General features: G+C 44.9%; 1 protein-coding gene across 2 annotated transcripts in view; it reads left to right on the forward strand.

Annotated features, from left to right (window-relative positions):
* The first annotated feature begins 790 nt into the window (after nucleotides 1-790).
* Nucleotides 791-14,648, forward strand: part of LOC142101351 (uncharacterized) — a 189,884-nt gene continuing 176,026 nt past the window's right edge. The window contains exon 1 of one of the 2 annotated variants that reach the window (XR_012678984.1): nucleotides 791-1,288. Coding sequence is in view for 1 of the 2 variants with exons in the window: in XM_075185776.1 (XP_075041877.1) it covers nucleotides 1,159-1,288 (130 nt within the window). In the remaining variant the exon portion in view is untranslated. The remainder of the gene's footprint in view (nucleotides 1,289-14,648) is intronic. The other variant, XM_075185776.1, reaches the window with a different exon arrangement.

Consider the following 14,648-nt stretch of genomic DNA (forward strand, 5'->3'; position numbering starts at 1 on the left):
ACAACGCACACCCCAATCCCTATACTCCCTGCACACAACGCACACCCCAATCCCTATACTCCCTGCACACAACGCACGCCCCAATCCCTGTACTCCCTGCACACAACGCACACCCCAATCCCTGTAATCTCTGCACACAATGCACACCCCAATCCCTGTAATCTCTGCACACAATGCACACCCCAATCCCTATACTCCCTGCACACAACGCACACCCCAATCCCTATACTCCCTGCACACAACGCACACCCCAATCCCTATACTCCCTGCACACAACGCACACCCCAATCCCTGTACTCCCTGCACACAACGCACACCCCAATCCCTGTAATCTCTGCACACAATGCACACCCCAATCCCTGTAATCTCTGCACACAATGCACACCCCTATTACTAAACTGTACTAATCCTCTTTCTCTATATATTGTCACTATCTATTTTTATTATGTAGGCTTCAACAATTAGTATGTAAGAAAGTAGAGTATATACCATAATAAAGCAACCCAATCCTAACCATCCATGATGGGGGTTGTAGTACATCAGTGTCCCTCATCTGTTAGTACTCAGGGGCCCCAGTGTCCTCTGATGGAGCCCATCACACACTCACACTGATCACAGTGATTATCCTGCACCGGTCTCAGCGCGGAGTCATCCCCTTGTAAGATCACACACACACCCTGCAGGCTCATACATTACACCCCCTGCACAGGTGCTCAGACCCCACCTGCAGAGCAGCCACCAGAAGACGGGGGTCAGCCCGGGATCCTCTGACTGGCGGAGCCCCCCAGTGGGCGTGTCCTGTGCAGTGAGTGGGCTGCAGAGGTCTTAGGGCTGCAGTGCAGACACTGTGCTGGGCTCCTGCTCCGTCCTTACTGCCCCTTCTACTACCAACAGTAACTGTATATTAAGGAGGAAGCGGCATTTACCCGGAGGGGACCCCAAAATACATCTACAGCATGATGCCCCCCACCTAGCTGGATGAGGGAGGGTCACAAGAGGGGGTGCTGGTAACATTAAGGGTGTGGTAGAGCATATAGAGGGGGCTGATGGGTGGGCAATGGGGCATCTCCACATAACTGGGTCACAGGAGTCTGCACAATAACACCCACCCGAGATCCTGGCTCTCACAGGGCTGAATGCATCATTTACACGCAAGAAATGAGGACTGTGGACAAGGAAAGTTCTGCCCCCCGGGGGCACTGCCAGCTGGGGGCGCTGCTGGTCGCTGTATTACTGGGCAGTATCGGAGCAGAGGACACCTGGGAGGAAGGATCCGGGCAGATGTCAGGTAAGGACGAGTGTGAGTCTCTGTCTTACAGCTCATTATATTATAGGGGGGCACAGGACCATGTATTGGGGTAACCTCTGTCCCTGAGTATATTAATGTTATAATGTAACTGTTCTCTCTCTGCTGGCTGAACCCCCTTCCCCAAATCACATCCTCACTGAGTGAAGATAAAGCCCCTTTGTAGAAGGGAGAGAGTGATACATTTAATAGTTACATTAATGATTGAAAACTTTCAATGCACTAAAATCACTTTGTTAATCATTAATAATATATCAGTGTGAGCGGTCTGTAGCCCATACATCTGTAGAGATGTGATCCTTCAGGTTGTGCTGGGACTTGTAGTTCCAGGAAGAGCCCCTGGTGTCTGTCTCTGATCTGGTATATGTAATGTTACATACAGTGTGTGTTGTCCTCAGTTTATCTCTTCTCTAAGTTATTTTACCTAAACTGATCCCACTCTCTGCTCCATCCAGCGCTGCCATTGGTTGCAGGTTATCTGTGTCATATGATTTGGGATAATTCCATTCTTACAACATTTACTGTTTGTGTGTAAATATTGTGACACTTCACTAAATGTTGTCACTATGCACCACAACCGGCATCTGATGTCACTTAGGTGCATTTATAGAAGTGTCTTTGGAATAACCGTGATCTATCTGTAGTTATAATTTTCTTTTGTACCTTATTTAGCAGCAGACCTGCAACATTGAGTCACTGACCTTCTCCTGTAATAATTGGTGATATTGTGATATCACAAGTGTGAAAGACATTTACATCCCATACACAGGAATGTTGCAGATTTAATAAGTAAATAAACACATATTTCTGAAGGTGTAAGTGTGAGGCTCACGTAGACCCTGAAGGTACATGACACCTGGTGCTGGTGCCTCATTCAACTATTTGCTGGAATTATGACCAATTGTTTTGAGACAGTTGAAACAACATCTGATTTGTGCTCCAGTTGTTTCCGTTATGTGTGTGGTCGTTACAGGTTTGTTGTGATCGCCTGTCTCTCAGTTCATTTTAGTATTGGTAAATGTAAATATACTTGAAGCTGTTACACAGGAGATTAGTCTCTATCTCTGATTTTCACGTACTGTATATTAGGGATTCAGAATGTGAAGATAGGATAATGAATAGACAGTAGAATAAAAGATACCCAAACTGGAGTCAGGAAACTAAAAGACAAAGCACCTATGAGAACCTCAAAACCTAAGATACAAGTTACCTAATAAAATATAACTTCTAATAACACTCACAAATGTATATGAAAAAGTTTCCATCCCTTGAGAGAACTTCAGATGTTTCACTTCATATTTACATTTGCTGTGCAGCTGGGTGTGAGCTATTGTTCTGCTCTCTGACACTTTCTACAAAAGGTGGTTAACTGTGGCTGATTCCAGTGCTCCTCAGCTGTATTACAGGCAGGAAGTCTGCTGTGCGTAGGGAAAGGTATTCCCTCATGACCACAAATTTATCTCAAGTAATCAGTCCCGATACGTTCTTGAAACTTTTACATGTATATGTCAGTGTAATAAGTAAATCTGTTGGGATAATGAAACTTTTGTTTTGAGATTTAACTCCTTAGCAGAAATCGTGGTAGATCCTTTCTTGGAATACTCTCCGATTAGATGGGGGGGGGGGGGGGGGGAGATGAGACTTATAAAAGCTCTCTTCTTGTATTGAAGGTTCTATTACCAGGACAAGATCTGAGAGTAGAAGGAAAGAGAGAGCTGAGATACACAGTGCTAAACTGACAGAATGAGAGAGGGCGCTAACACGTAACTGAGAGGAAGAAGAATAAGTGGGAGACACAGAGCTTAGGGACAACTGAGAGAAAGAGAGACAGCTCAGAGAGGAAGAGAGACAGCTCAGAGAGGAAGAGAAGTAACTGAGTGACAACTGAGTGAAGAATGACACAGAGAGCACTGAGACATAACTGAGAGGAAGATAAATAACTGGAGTGATGGCTAAAGGAGAAACTGAGAGAGAGAGGGAGAGACACAGAGCACAGAACTGAGAGAGAGTTAACTGAGAATGACAACTGAGGGAGAACTGTGAGAGAGAGAGAGAGAGAGAGAGAGAGAGACGACACAGACACAACACTGAGCAGAACATAAATAACTGAAAGGAAACTGAGAGTAACAACTGAGGGAGAATTTAGAGACACAGAAACAGAGATTTCCATTTTTGGACCCATCTTGGTGCGTTCTGCTGGAGTTAAATATTAACGCCAGTGGGTTAGAGAGAACAGAGGGTATGTGAGATATGTTGAACTAAGAAAAGACGTCTGGGTGAGACAGAGATGAGAGGAAAGAACTACAAAACTACAGGCCGTAAACTAGGCGAGACGTGAGAGGTACAGAACATAGAGAGTCAGCTCTTTGGTCTAAAGAAAGAGAACGACAGGTTTAGATGGAAGAAGAAGGACTAATTAAATAGCCAGAACAGACTGTGAGATAGCAGTGAGAGAGATCCATTCTCTGGGCAGCCTTCCTTCTGTTGACACCAATCTCCCTGCTAGATGTAATACCTACTTACCACCAGCAGGTGGCTACTCCTGACTATGGGGAAGTGTAATCTGCACCACAGCCTTGGCACTAATTAGCATTGGGTCAGTGCTCATTTCAATCTGGGTGAAAATCACATCTGCTTCTTATTTAAAAGTTAAAGAGTTTTGTCCAACATCAGTTTGAGGCAGCAGAACATTGGTACAAGTTGAATTAAAAGAATATAACTTGTGCTCTACCTTCTTGTGCACATTGTTACCCAGAATGCCTTGCTGAAGGGTGGGTCCTTCTACTGTGATTAGCGGACGAGGGTCAGGGGGATTTCAGGACCCCTTTGAAAGGATGATGCCTTTGTTATTGTTACTTTATGTCTATAAACGAAACCATAATGTGTTCCCTGGCGCGCAGCCACCATATATGTATTTTATTTCCTTTATTAATAGATTTGAAGTCAAATTTGGCCAAACAATGACCTCACTCAAACTTTGGCCTTACAAATGCGAAGCCGCGTTGGGGCTCAATCACCCAACTGACTGATGCATGGTCTGTGTAACATAGAAGCCTTGTATGTGTTTTTTGTATGTTCTTTTTTGTTCTATGGATTGCCCAGCATGATAGAAATTGTCCTACTTTTTCCTGTTTATAACACTATCATCAACCTTCATGTTAATCTTCCTGTGTGCATAGTAGGCACTTTTCCTCTGTAGGGATCAATGATCCTTATCTAAGACTCCGTCCTGTTCGGGCTGCAGTTGGAGCAGAACGTTCGTCCGGGCTGAGTACAGGATACCAGATTAAACAGAAGTGTGCGATCAAATGTGTACCGGCCCTTAGCTTGCACGCCAATCACTTTATGTGACATAGAACATACCTTAACCATAGTCACCTACTGTCCCATCATGTCCGAGAGAGTCCCAGAGTAAGGTCAGACCTTCCGGGCTCTCAAGAGAGCAGACAGTTCTCCTGGAATAATGCCTTTCCCGTCCACTTGATGGCTGAAATGGCATTTAAATATGGCCACTGATCTAATATCCTGAGCCTGTATAGATGTTATGGTTGCACCCACTCATCATCATCATCATCATCATTTATTTATATAGCGCCACTAATTCCGCAGCGCTGTACAGAGAACTCATTCACATCAGTCCCTGCCCCATTGGAGCTTACAGTCTAAATTCCCTAATATAGACACACACTCACACACAAAGACAGAGAGGGAGAGACTAGGGTCAATTTTGATAGCAGCCAATTAATCTACCAGTATGTTTTTGGAGTGTGGGAGGAAACCGGAGCACCCGGAGGAAACCCTCGCAAACACAGGGAGAACATACAAACTCCACACAGATAAGGCCATGGTCAGGAATTGAACTCATGACCCCAGCGCTGTGAGGCAGAAGTGCTAACCACTGAGCCACCGTGCTGCCCACTAGATTGTAAGCTCTCCCAACATTGCAGTTATTTTTCCTGCCTTGTAGAACACGTACGCTCTGTTTTCCCCGCGGTCTGGTGCTTTGGCGCCAGCGGCGGTAACAGTAGTAGATGGGAGAGAAGACCTTTGTTACCAGGTGTTTGTAGGGTTTCAGAAACAAGGCTGTAAATCTTAAGCCATAAACCTCAGTTTTGTTACAGCCTCTCGGTTGAATCCCCAGCACCCAAACCTGCTGACTCAACCCTGCACATCGGCGCCTGTTTGTGAGAATGTTGCCGGGTAACCGGCCGTTCTGTCTCATAATTCAGGGGTCCTGCAGCACTACAGGGATCCCCTGGGCTTATGGGCTGACGTCATTTGTTTTCATTTGATTGCAAACCAAAACAGTTCATGCTTACCCAAGCGAGCGACGCTGGGCACCGGCCCAAATCCAGGCAGACTGATGCTAAAAATATATGTCTGGAGGAGAATGGATTTAACCCCTTAAAATAACAGCTGACTATTAATAAAATAAAGGAGTGTGTAGTGTTATACTGACGGATCTCCCAGGACTCGCTCGGACGACTGTTGGCCTCCTACCCGATCCATCGCGGCCGGCATACTGATAGCTGCTCCATCGCGGCCGGCATACTGATAGCCGATCCATCGCGGCCGGCATACTGATAGCCGATCCATCGCGGCCGGCATACTGATAGCCGATCCATCGCGGCCGGCATACTGATAGCCGATCCATCGCGGCCGGCATACTGATACCTGATCCATCGCGGCCGGCATACTGATACCTGATCCATCGCGGCCGGCATACTGAGCGCTACGCACGTAAATCAGCTCTGCGCACTCCCCAGGAGCGGATGTAACGATACGTGCGGTGATGAATTCGGGTGTAAGTCCGCTCTGTTGTACTACACAGAACACTGCAGGATACATCTAATACATATGTGGATTATACATTTTCAAAAGGACAAAGAGAGAAACAAAATTTTGTAAATGTCACCTGTTAATAATCGGTGGTACTCATTAGTCATTATTACGGTGGCAATAATTCAGACCATATTAATACCGACCTAAAAAATGCTGATTACTATAAGGGGGACCAGGAGGAAATAGAGACTTACCATATAAAAGACATACAACATAGCCGCACGCCTAAGACACAGCTGTTATAAATAGCGACGGTAGATAATACAGGCAGTGAGATTCTCGTCACTTAAAATGGACACAGTGAGACTGGCGGTTTTAAAGCGGCAATGGCCGGACCCGCCGCTTGGATTACATTATACAGGCGGCGGGTAACGACATTGCTGCCTTAAAACCCCCAATCTCACTGTGTCCTTTTTAAGTGACGAGAATCCCACTGTATTTTCTACAGTATTAGTATTATTAGGATGATCTTAAAATACATTTTTACAGCTGCTCGTGATTGCAAACACATGTTCTAGCATTCTGCATGCATACGAGACTGTCAGTACTACTGATCAGGACTTAGACTAGACCTGTAGCTCAAAGCTTAATTCAGACGCTGCTGCGCACTCTTGAGTTTCCCACGCCCCGTTCACCCCCTGAAAACATAAGTTCTAGAAAGTGTCCTTTGTGCTGGAGCACAGAGCGGGCAGAGCTGTGTTTACTGGCGCATGGTCCGGTTATAGATTTTGCGGACAATACTCTCAAAATTGGCAGATACATTCCTTGATGAATGAAGCCGATTGCCTTTCTCTCTATGCTGGCAGTCCTGTGCCTCTGTGATTCTGCATGTTACACGTACCTCCAAGTAAGCCTGATTTAGATGGGACTGTCTAAGCCACACCCATAGTCGCTTAAACCCCCGAAATGGGCAGATTATGGGTGTGGCTTTGTTTGTCCTGATTTTCATTTTCCTCCACAGTACGTTACCCCAGCCCTCTCCGATACTAACAGGTTACACCAAGGCTTAACGTCTCTTTTCTGGAAAACAAATTCCGTCCTCCCCGTCTCTTGTATTAATAATTGGCATCGCGTCCCATTTTTACAGGCCAGGCCGCAAACCTGGAAATAAGGCGAGGACGAGACTCACATCGGGTTGTGGTGGATTAATTCAATCTGAAACATGTTTATGGGCATCCGGCCAGGACGTGTCTCCACTGTTAACAATTACACGTGTTAGGATAAGGTTTATTTTTTAATGCTGTGTCTGTGGGTTTATTTATTCAGACCATGTGTGTTACTTCTCTCGCTGTCGGCTCGCCGACGCTTGTTGGGCTTCCAACGAAGACGGATGATGTGACCGCTGACACCCAGCTCACGAGACCTGCTTACATGAACACGCGTCTTCTCTCTTTGTAGAGGATAATTGTGGATGTGCAAATTAACGTTTTAATCAATCGATTTTATAGACCAAGTCCCGCTCTGCAGCAAGAAATACGCAGCGAGAGTTCTCTACTAATATTGCAGTAATTTGCGCTACATCCGATCAAAAATGTGTTTTTTGGTTGGGAGACGAATTACTGAGCCCCAGGACAAACAATTGCATGCAGCAGCGATAAGGGCTCTGGGGAGGGGACGGAGCTAATTCGTTGATATGGTTGAGTGCAAATTTGCACCAAAATGCAATGTTTTTAAGTAACATTATTACTTGTGATGGACTCTCAGACTCTTGTGTGCTATGTTTCAGCTGCTGTGACTCCCCAGGTGACCAGGGGAGACGTGGAAGTGCTGACAGTGTCCACTTAGCTGACACCTAGGGGGGTGATTAGACTCTCAATGCAGATCTCCCTGATGTATCATTGAGTATATAGCAGGATATGGTAATTTCACCACCGTATGTAGCGATAACTGTTATGAAAAAAACAGCAAAATAGTAATTGTTCTGGCACAAACAGCATATAGCCATAGGTGCTGTTCCCACCAGTACTGGTAACTATGAATACCACCCAACATTTACTATTGGAAAACCGTGACAATTCAGGCCACTCCCTGATATTCCCATGCCACACCCATGTTTATTGAAACCACACCCCTCTTTTATGGAAGCCCTGCCCCATTTGGCATCTGGAAATCTGGACTGTCCTGGTAAAATCAGGACTGTTGGCAGATATGATCACGCTCGGTTTTCAGTGTACTGATTAGTCGGACAGTGGGATCGCTCATCAGGAACTGGGAAGACCGACCGCCTGATCCAACCTCAGAGGGGTCATGTCCAATTTGGCCAGACATATGGAGTAAAATTCTCTAGATTCCATTTGGCACATTTGGTGGCTAATGACCGGTCAGATTGTGATCATCGTCCAACTTAATGTTGTACCAGTCCCAATCAACGTCCGATAGATCCCAATGAGATGTTGATTTGGACGGATGTTGCAATTTATGGCCTAAGGTGTGAATAGAACTAACCGTCCGGCTGAATTGCAGGAGAGGAGACCAGCATCGCTGCGCCCTCAGACAAATTTTGCTCTGCGGCCTGGCTACACCATGATTGAAGCTGAGGGTATGTTCTGAGCAAACGGGGCATAGACTATAAGTAATTCTTAGTATCTGTAAGTGTGGACAACTGCACAGTACAACTTCTCTCATTCTGGATACTGGATGCAAAAGAGGCCTGAGAAATACGTTACACCCAGAATTATACACATTAGTGTGTAAACACCATCCTGCCCTGGAATTTTCCTGAAAAACTCAATATTCCCACTTTCCTCAATGTACCCCCAGCTCTGTGCCAAACTTGGCTTTTTTTCCCCTTGAAATTAGCCTTAAACACATAATAAAGAACCTGTCTCTCTTAATAACCTCATGTCATGATAATCGCCTCCCCCGCTTATATCAACAAGCACAACAGGAAATGGTCTATGAGGCAACAGGAAAAATGAAGAGAGGTTAATTGACGCCGTTTAAGTGCGGAGATCATCAGATCGGCGTAATCCACATCCTCCTCGGTTTGAGGCAGACATTTCACATTTAGAATTTAATGGGATATATTAAAGGCAATTAGCAAGTGCCAAAATATTGTACAAGAGCCAAGTGGAACAGAATTAATGGAGACGTATTGATGCAAGGCCCATGGTGTATATTGCCTTCCACAGATATATATTAAACAGTAACTTACTTCTTCCTAATATTTATTTTTGCCCAAACTAGAAGTGGGGGCCCCAGGACGTTGATCCTAGAATAGTAACAGCCTACTGACCTCCCTGAAGATCCGATTTTGTATTTATCATAATTTATGACTGCCTCCGTCAGGGTAATGTAAAGGCAAACATCCAAAAATGCCAATATAAAACACCCCATAGGATATTCAATGAATCCCTCTTAGGAATTTCACTTAAGACTACTTTGTCCAAATTAATTTCAACCAGATGGGCTCAGTAACTAACATTGCATTTAGGTGCTAAATGTCACACATTGCACCAGGTAACCTGCATTGTGGTCACTGCTCTTACCTGTCCCCCTTGGTTCTCACTTCCTGCATTCACTGCTGGTCTGAGCTGACCATGTCCACACCTGGTCTATTCAAAACTTCCTGCATTCTCCTGATTGGCTAATTACCTGTCAGCTCTGTCTAATTAAAGCACCTGCTTCTCTACCAAGGTGCCCGATCTTCAGGTCTCTTTACTTGTTAGGACGCTGCTCTATCTGGTTACTGTCTGCACATCGGTATCTGTGTTACCTGTTCCATGATCAAGACCTGTGGTATTATTGCAAGAACCTTGTGCCTCACCATCGGTCCTGTCCTCAAACTATTCGCTTTCTAAGGACCTCGGTTTGGTTCACTGCCGTTCACCTGAACCTCTGCCCTTACCGTACAGCAGTCCTTCTCCCATCTCACCCCTTAGAGGACCGTGACCTGCGGCTAGAGAGCCGCAAAGTCCTTGCAGGGATCCCTGGTGAATACCTCTCTACCGTTAGACTCCGCACCTCTCTGGGGGTACGTCTGTCTGGAGCAGGGCTTCAAGGTCTATTCCAAACTCAGGCTCCATGACACTAAAATTACACTAAACCACGGCAGCCAATCGGATGCTTGCGTTTCTAGTCTAACAAGTGATAAGCAGACATAGTAATTGTTGATTAGTTGCCCAGTCATTTTTTGCACTTAAATGCCCCACAATGGCCGACTTGCGCCAAAGTGCCCCCCCAAAATGTGCATCCAATAACAGCACATTCAACACCCTATATAATGAAGACAATCTAAGAAATAAAATGATCCCCGTCCTATTTCTAAAATTCCTATTTTTAATTGTACGAATTACATAGCTACTAAATAATGAAAGCTCTAACAGTGGAAGTTCAGGGGACTTGCAAGTTGGGAGGTGTGATATTCAAACTTATCTACTCTGCCAGAATGTCCAAGGTGGTTCTCTGAAACTCCTGGGAGAGTAGGCTGTCCTCCCGGATCCCGCATTGTGGGCGGTGCCTTGATGTTGTAATTCTATGCAAATCGCTCCATCATCAGGGGCGGGGCCGTGATGATTAAAATCGCATTGTTGCTACCACCCCCCCCCCCCCCCCCGCACTTGTGTTTTGGACTTTCAAAAACTAGACAAGTCTGCAAGTAATTCCTATTCCACATAGGTGCAAAGAGGGGCATTGATTTATCATTTTTATACTTATACTCACCTTAGGAATGCGGACGGGAGGGATGAAAGGAGGTGGACGGGCTCCTTTATTCAATTTGTGTCATCACAGACAAGTCCCCACTGAATGGGTTAATTACATACATGTTTATATCATCATCATCATCATCAACATTTATTTATATAGTGCCAGCAAATTCCCTAGCGCTTTACAATTGGGAACAAACACAGTAATAAAACAATACTGTGTAATACAGAGAGGTAAGATATTGCATTAATTGCTGTAGAATTTAAAGAGATTTGTCTCTTGAAGAGTATTTTATTAAGTGGTAGATTTATCACAAGCGGCCCCTGATCCTGGCGATAAGTAGGTTTTTTTTGTTTTCTTTTTATCGGCAATCATTTATCACCCCAAACAATTATCGCCGAGGCAACGGAGACGCCCTGCTGGATAAGGTAGGAAGTGGAGAGTAGGGGGTTGGGGTGCAGTGCCTGAGGAGGGAGATGGTGGTGCCTTGGGTGGAGGGGAGCAATTAGGGTGCCCATGGACCTTTCCTCGTAGTGTATTAACCAAGTTGTAAATGTGCTGTAACCTATACTAACCAATTAGCAATTAGATTTGGCTGCTTAAGTGAGAGACGATGGAAGCAGATCTCTGATTGGCCGTCATACTCGGTTATCCTTTGCCCAGCAGCTGGAACGCAGGTCACTGCCATGAGTAATACGTGCGATGTACTGCCCACAGTACATCCTGTCATTGAATAAATCTAACATGAAGACAACTTAGATATAAATCACGGGTGCGATGCCGGATACTGCAAACCAAAATCAATATTAGGTCACGTTGATTCATTTTTCTAGTGCTGGAAAATCTGCCCCCGTAGTGTCAGAGGACAGGAGGGGAACAAGCTGGGGGCCGCCAGCTGCCATGGATAATCTGGAAGCCCCCCTCCCACATTAATGAGACCTTATTGAGATTGGAGGGGGCTGATATGGAGACGCCTCAGGGAGGGGTCCATGTTATGACAGCTGAGGGGGGAAATCTCCAGCAAGCTCGTGTTTTATCTTCTAATATATGGGTGTAATAAATGGTCAGGACGGGGCGGGTGTCAGATGACCTCACCCATATTATGTGTGCAGTGGTTGTGGTGTCACCTTCCTGTGCTGGTGGAGGGTGTAACGGGGCTGTAACAGGGGAACGTTAAACGTTATACATCAGGGGTATCTGTACTGATGGGGCCGGAGATAGTGAGAATTACACGCAAGACACAGAACCTTGGCGGTAGTACTGAGCATTGTAGTAGTACTGAACGTTGTTTCATACACTAATGAACTGGCACCGTGAAAAGCATCTAAGGAGAGACATAGGAGCAGCTCCAACTACTGGGTGCAAAAGTTGCTCCTGGAAAAACAATTTTGTGCTGGGAGGGGGAGTAATATTTAGAACCAGATGTAGAGTAGGGGGGGGGGGGTCTTCACCCAGCGTAAACCGGACCTGTGCACAGTAATACTGCAGTATCTGCTCTGCATGCAATATCATGTTTACATGATATTGCATTATATTGCAAAATATTGCAAAATCAGCCCCTTTGTGTGCAGTAAAGGAGAAATTGTACTGTGCATGTGGCCATACCAACAGTAAGAACATATTCTGAAAATTACATGCAGCATATAGAACAAGACAAGTGGTACTGTGCATTTGTGTATAGAGAATAAGAGAAGCAGTACTGTGTATTTGAGTATACCTAGAGAATAAGAGAAGTGGTACTGTGCATTTGTGTATACACAGAGAATAAGAGAAGCAGTACTGTGTATTTGAGTATACCTAGAGAATAAGAGAAGTGGTACTGTGCATTTGTGTATACACAGAGAATAAGAGAAGCAGTACTGTGTATTTGAGTATAGAGAATAAGAGAAGTTGTACTGTGTGTTTGTGCACATATACAGGATAAGAGAAGTTGTACTGTGTGTTTGTGCACATATACTGGATAAGAGAAGTGGTACTGTGTGTTTGTGCACATATATAGGATAAGAGAAGTGGTACTGTGTGTTTTGTATATACATAGAAGTAGTACTGTACAGGTTGTCACATTGAAAAAGTGACACAGAATAGAACATTATCCTGAGAACTGTCCCTTCTCACCTGCATTCTGTTGACCTCTAACACTTTCCATACAGCCTCCTGCTCGGTCTTCTTTGCTAAGCCCCCAGGTCTTCCCCATATTGCCCCCAAGCTCCTGTAACTACTGTATAATAAAAGTCCTTTTTTATTACTTTTGGTATGTTAACTGTACTCCACTTGTCTGTAGACTGACGCAACTGAACATATATATTTGGGTCACAGATCATTTGTAAATGAAATAGAGCGTAAGATTTATACTGATGGTCTTTACTGGCATCTTAATGTCTTTGAATTCTCTCCAAATCCGGAGTTTGTCTTTGTTCCACGCGGGTGGAGATAGTTTCCTGCTACAAATCTACACATCAGTTTCTTCACACCGAAGTCTCCTGTCTGTCTCACACTTAACGGTGTCTCCCGCCTTCCCATACATTCATTTATTAACGTGTACTTGCCCTGATACAATTATTAATAGTTACCTTGTTTTATATTTCTGGGTTCCCTCTGTAGTTTTCATACATGTCGTTATAGCATCAGGCAGAGTTTTGTATCTAGAGAGCAGCTTTGTGTCGTATTCCCGAACAACAAAAAATAAACAGTTCTGCCTGATATTGTAAACACATGGCTGTAAAGCACAGGTGGGAAACAGGTAGAGCAATGTTCTTAGGGAAGTCGCAGGAGGGCATGTACAACAAAGGTAACTGATTGTGGAAAAGGGGTCATACTGAGCTGGGAGAGTTAAAGCAGCTATATCACAAAAACAAAAATCATGTTTTTTTAACAGAAATCCCTGTGGAAGACTATAGGAAGATTTGTTTATTTTCTTCAGGCTGCTAATAATGGTTTATGATTCGGGGCTACCATGGCAACCACAGTCACATGACACATTGTGTAGTCAGCAGAGAGGCTTTGGAACACCCCTTTTAACTCTTGTCTGCGCTGTGACTTCCTCTCCTCCCCCTCCTGTAATCACATGACCTGCTGAGAGCTGTGAGCCTGTGTCTGTGTAGCAGACTGACTGTGTCAGTGCCTGGCAGCTGTTTTTGTTTGCCAATCGGAGAGCTTTTGAAAAGGAGCTATCCTCATGATAATGAGGATAGCTAAGAAAAAGATGTATGCTTAGAATGAACTTGCTATGTAAAGATGAAGACATACTTTCTATGTGGGATCACTGCTTTAGTCACATCCCGAGTAAATGTTGTGTCATATAGCAGGGGTGAGTATGTCAGCAGATTTCTCTATAGGTGAAGTGCCTCAAACATTAGAGAATATCCTCCTGAGGACAGAAGATCTGCGCTATGTGTTATTAACGCACTGTATAAAGCACGGAAACCAGTGAGATATGTCTGGAAACAGTCTGTGTATGTTGGATCGATTTAAAATGAGACTTTCCCAACGGAGGATGTTTTCTGTACAAACCCCCCATGAACTTATTATCCTTCAGTCTGCGCAGTTCTCTTATATTGTTAACCCCCTCAGTGCCAAGCACAAGAGATATCTCTCCCTGCAGAAGTCTGACCTAGAGCGGTTACCTGTAGATTGTCAGCTCTCCGCACTGATTTGTTTGATGTCTGTTTATATAACGCACACATTGGGGGCGTGTCCTGTCCCCGGGGGTGCGTTCAGCTCTTCGGAAGCATTGTGCTGCCCCCTCCCCCCCCCCCCCAAAGCCTTGCGCCCCAGGCTGCAGCCTAGCCAGCCAATTGGATCGTCGGGGGTGTGATATTTGTCTTTCTTATTTTTAATAGTATATACAGCTGCC

Source organism: Mixophyes fleayi, chromosome 9 (assembly GCF_038048845.1).
Source record: "Mixophyes fleayi isolate aMixFle1 chromosome 9, aMixFle1.hap1, whole genome shotgun sequence".
Classification (NCBI taxonomy): Eukaryota; Metazoa; Chordata; class Amphibia; order Anura; family Limnodynastidae; genus Mixophyes; species Mixophyes fleayi.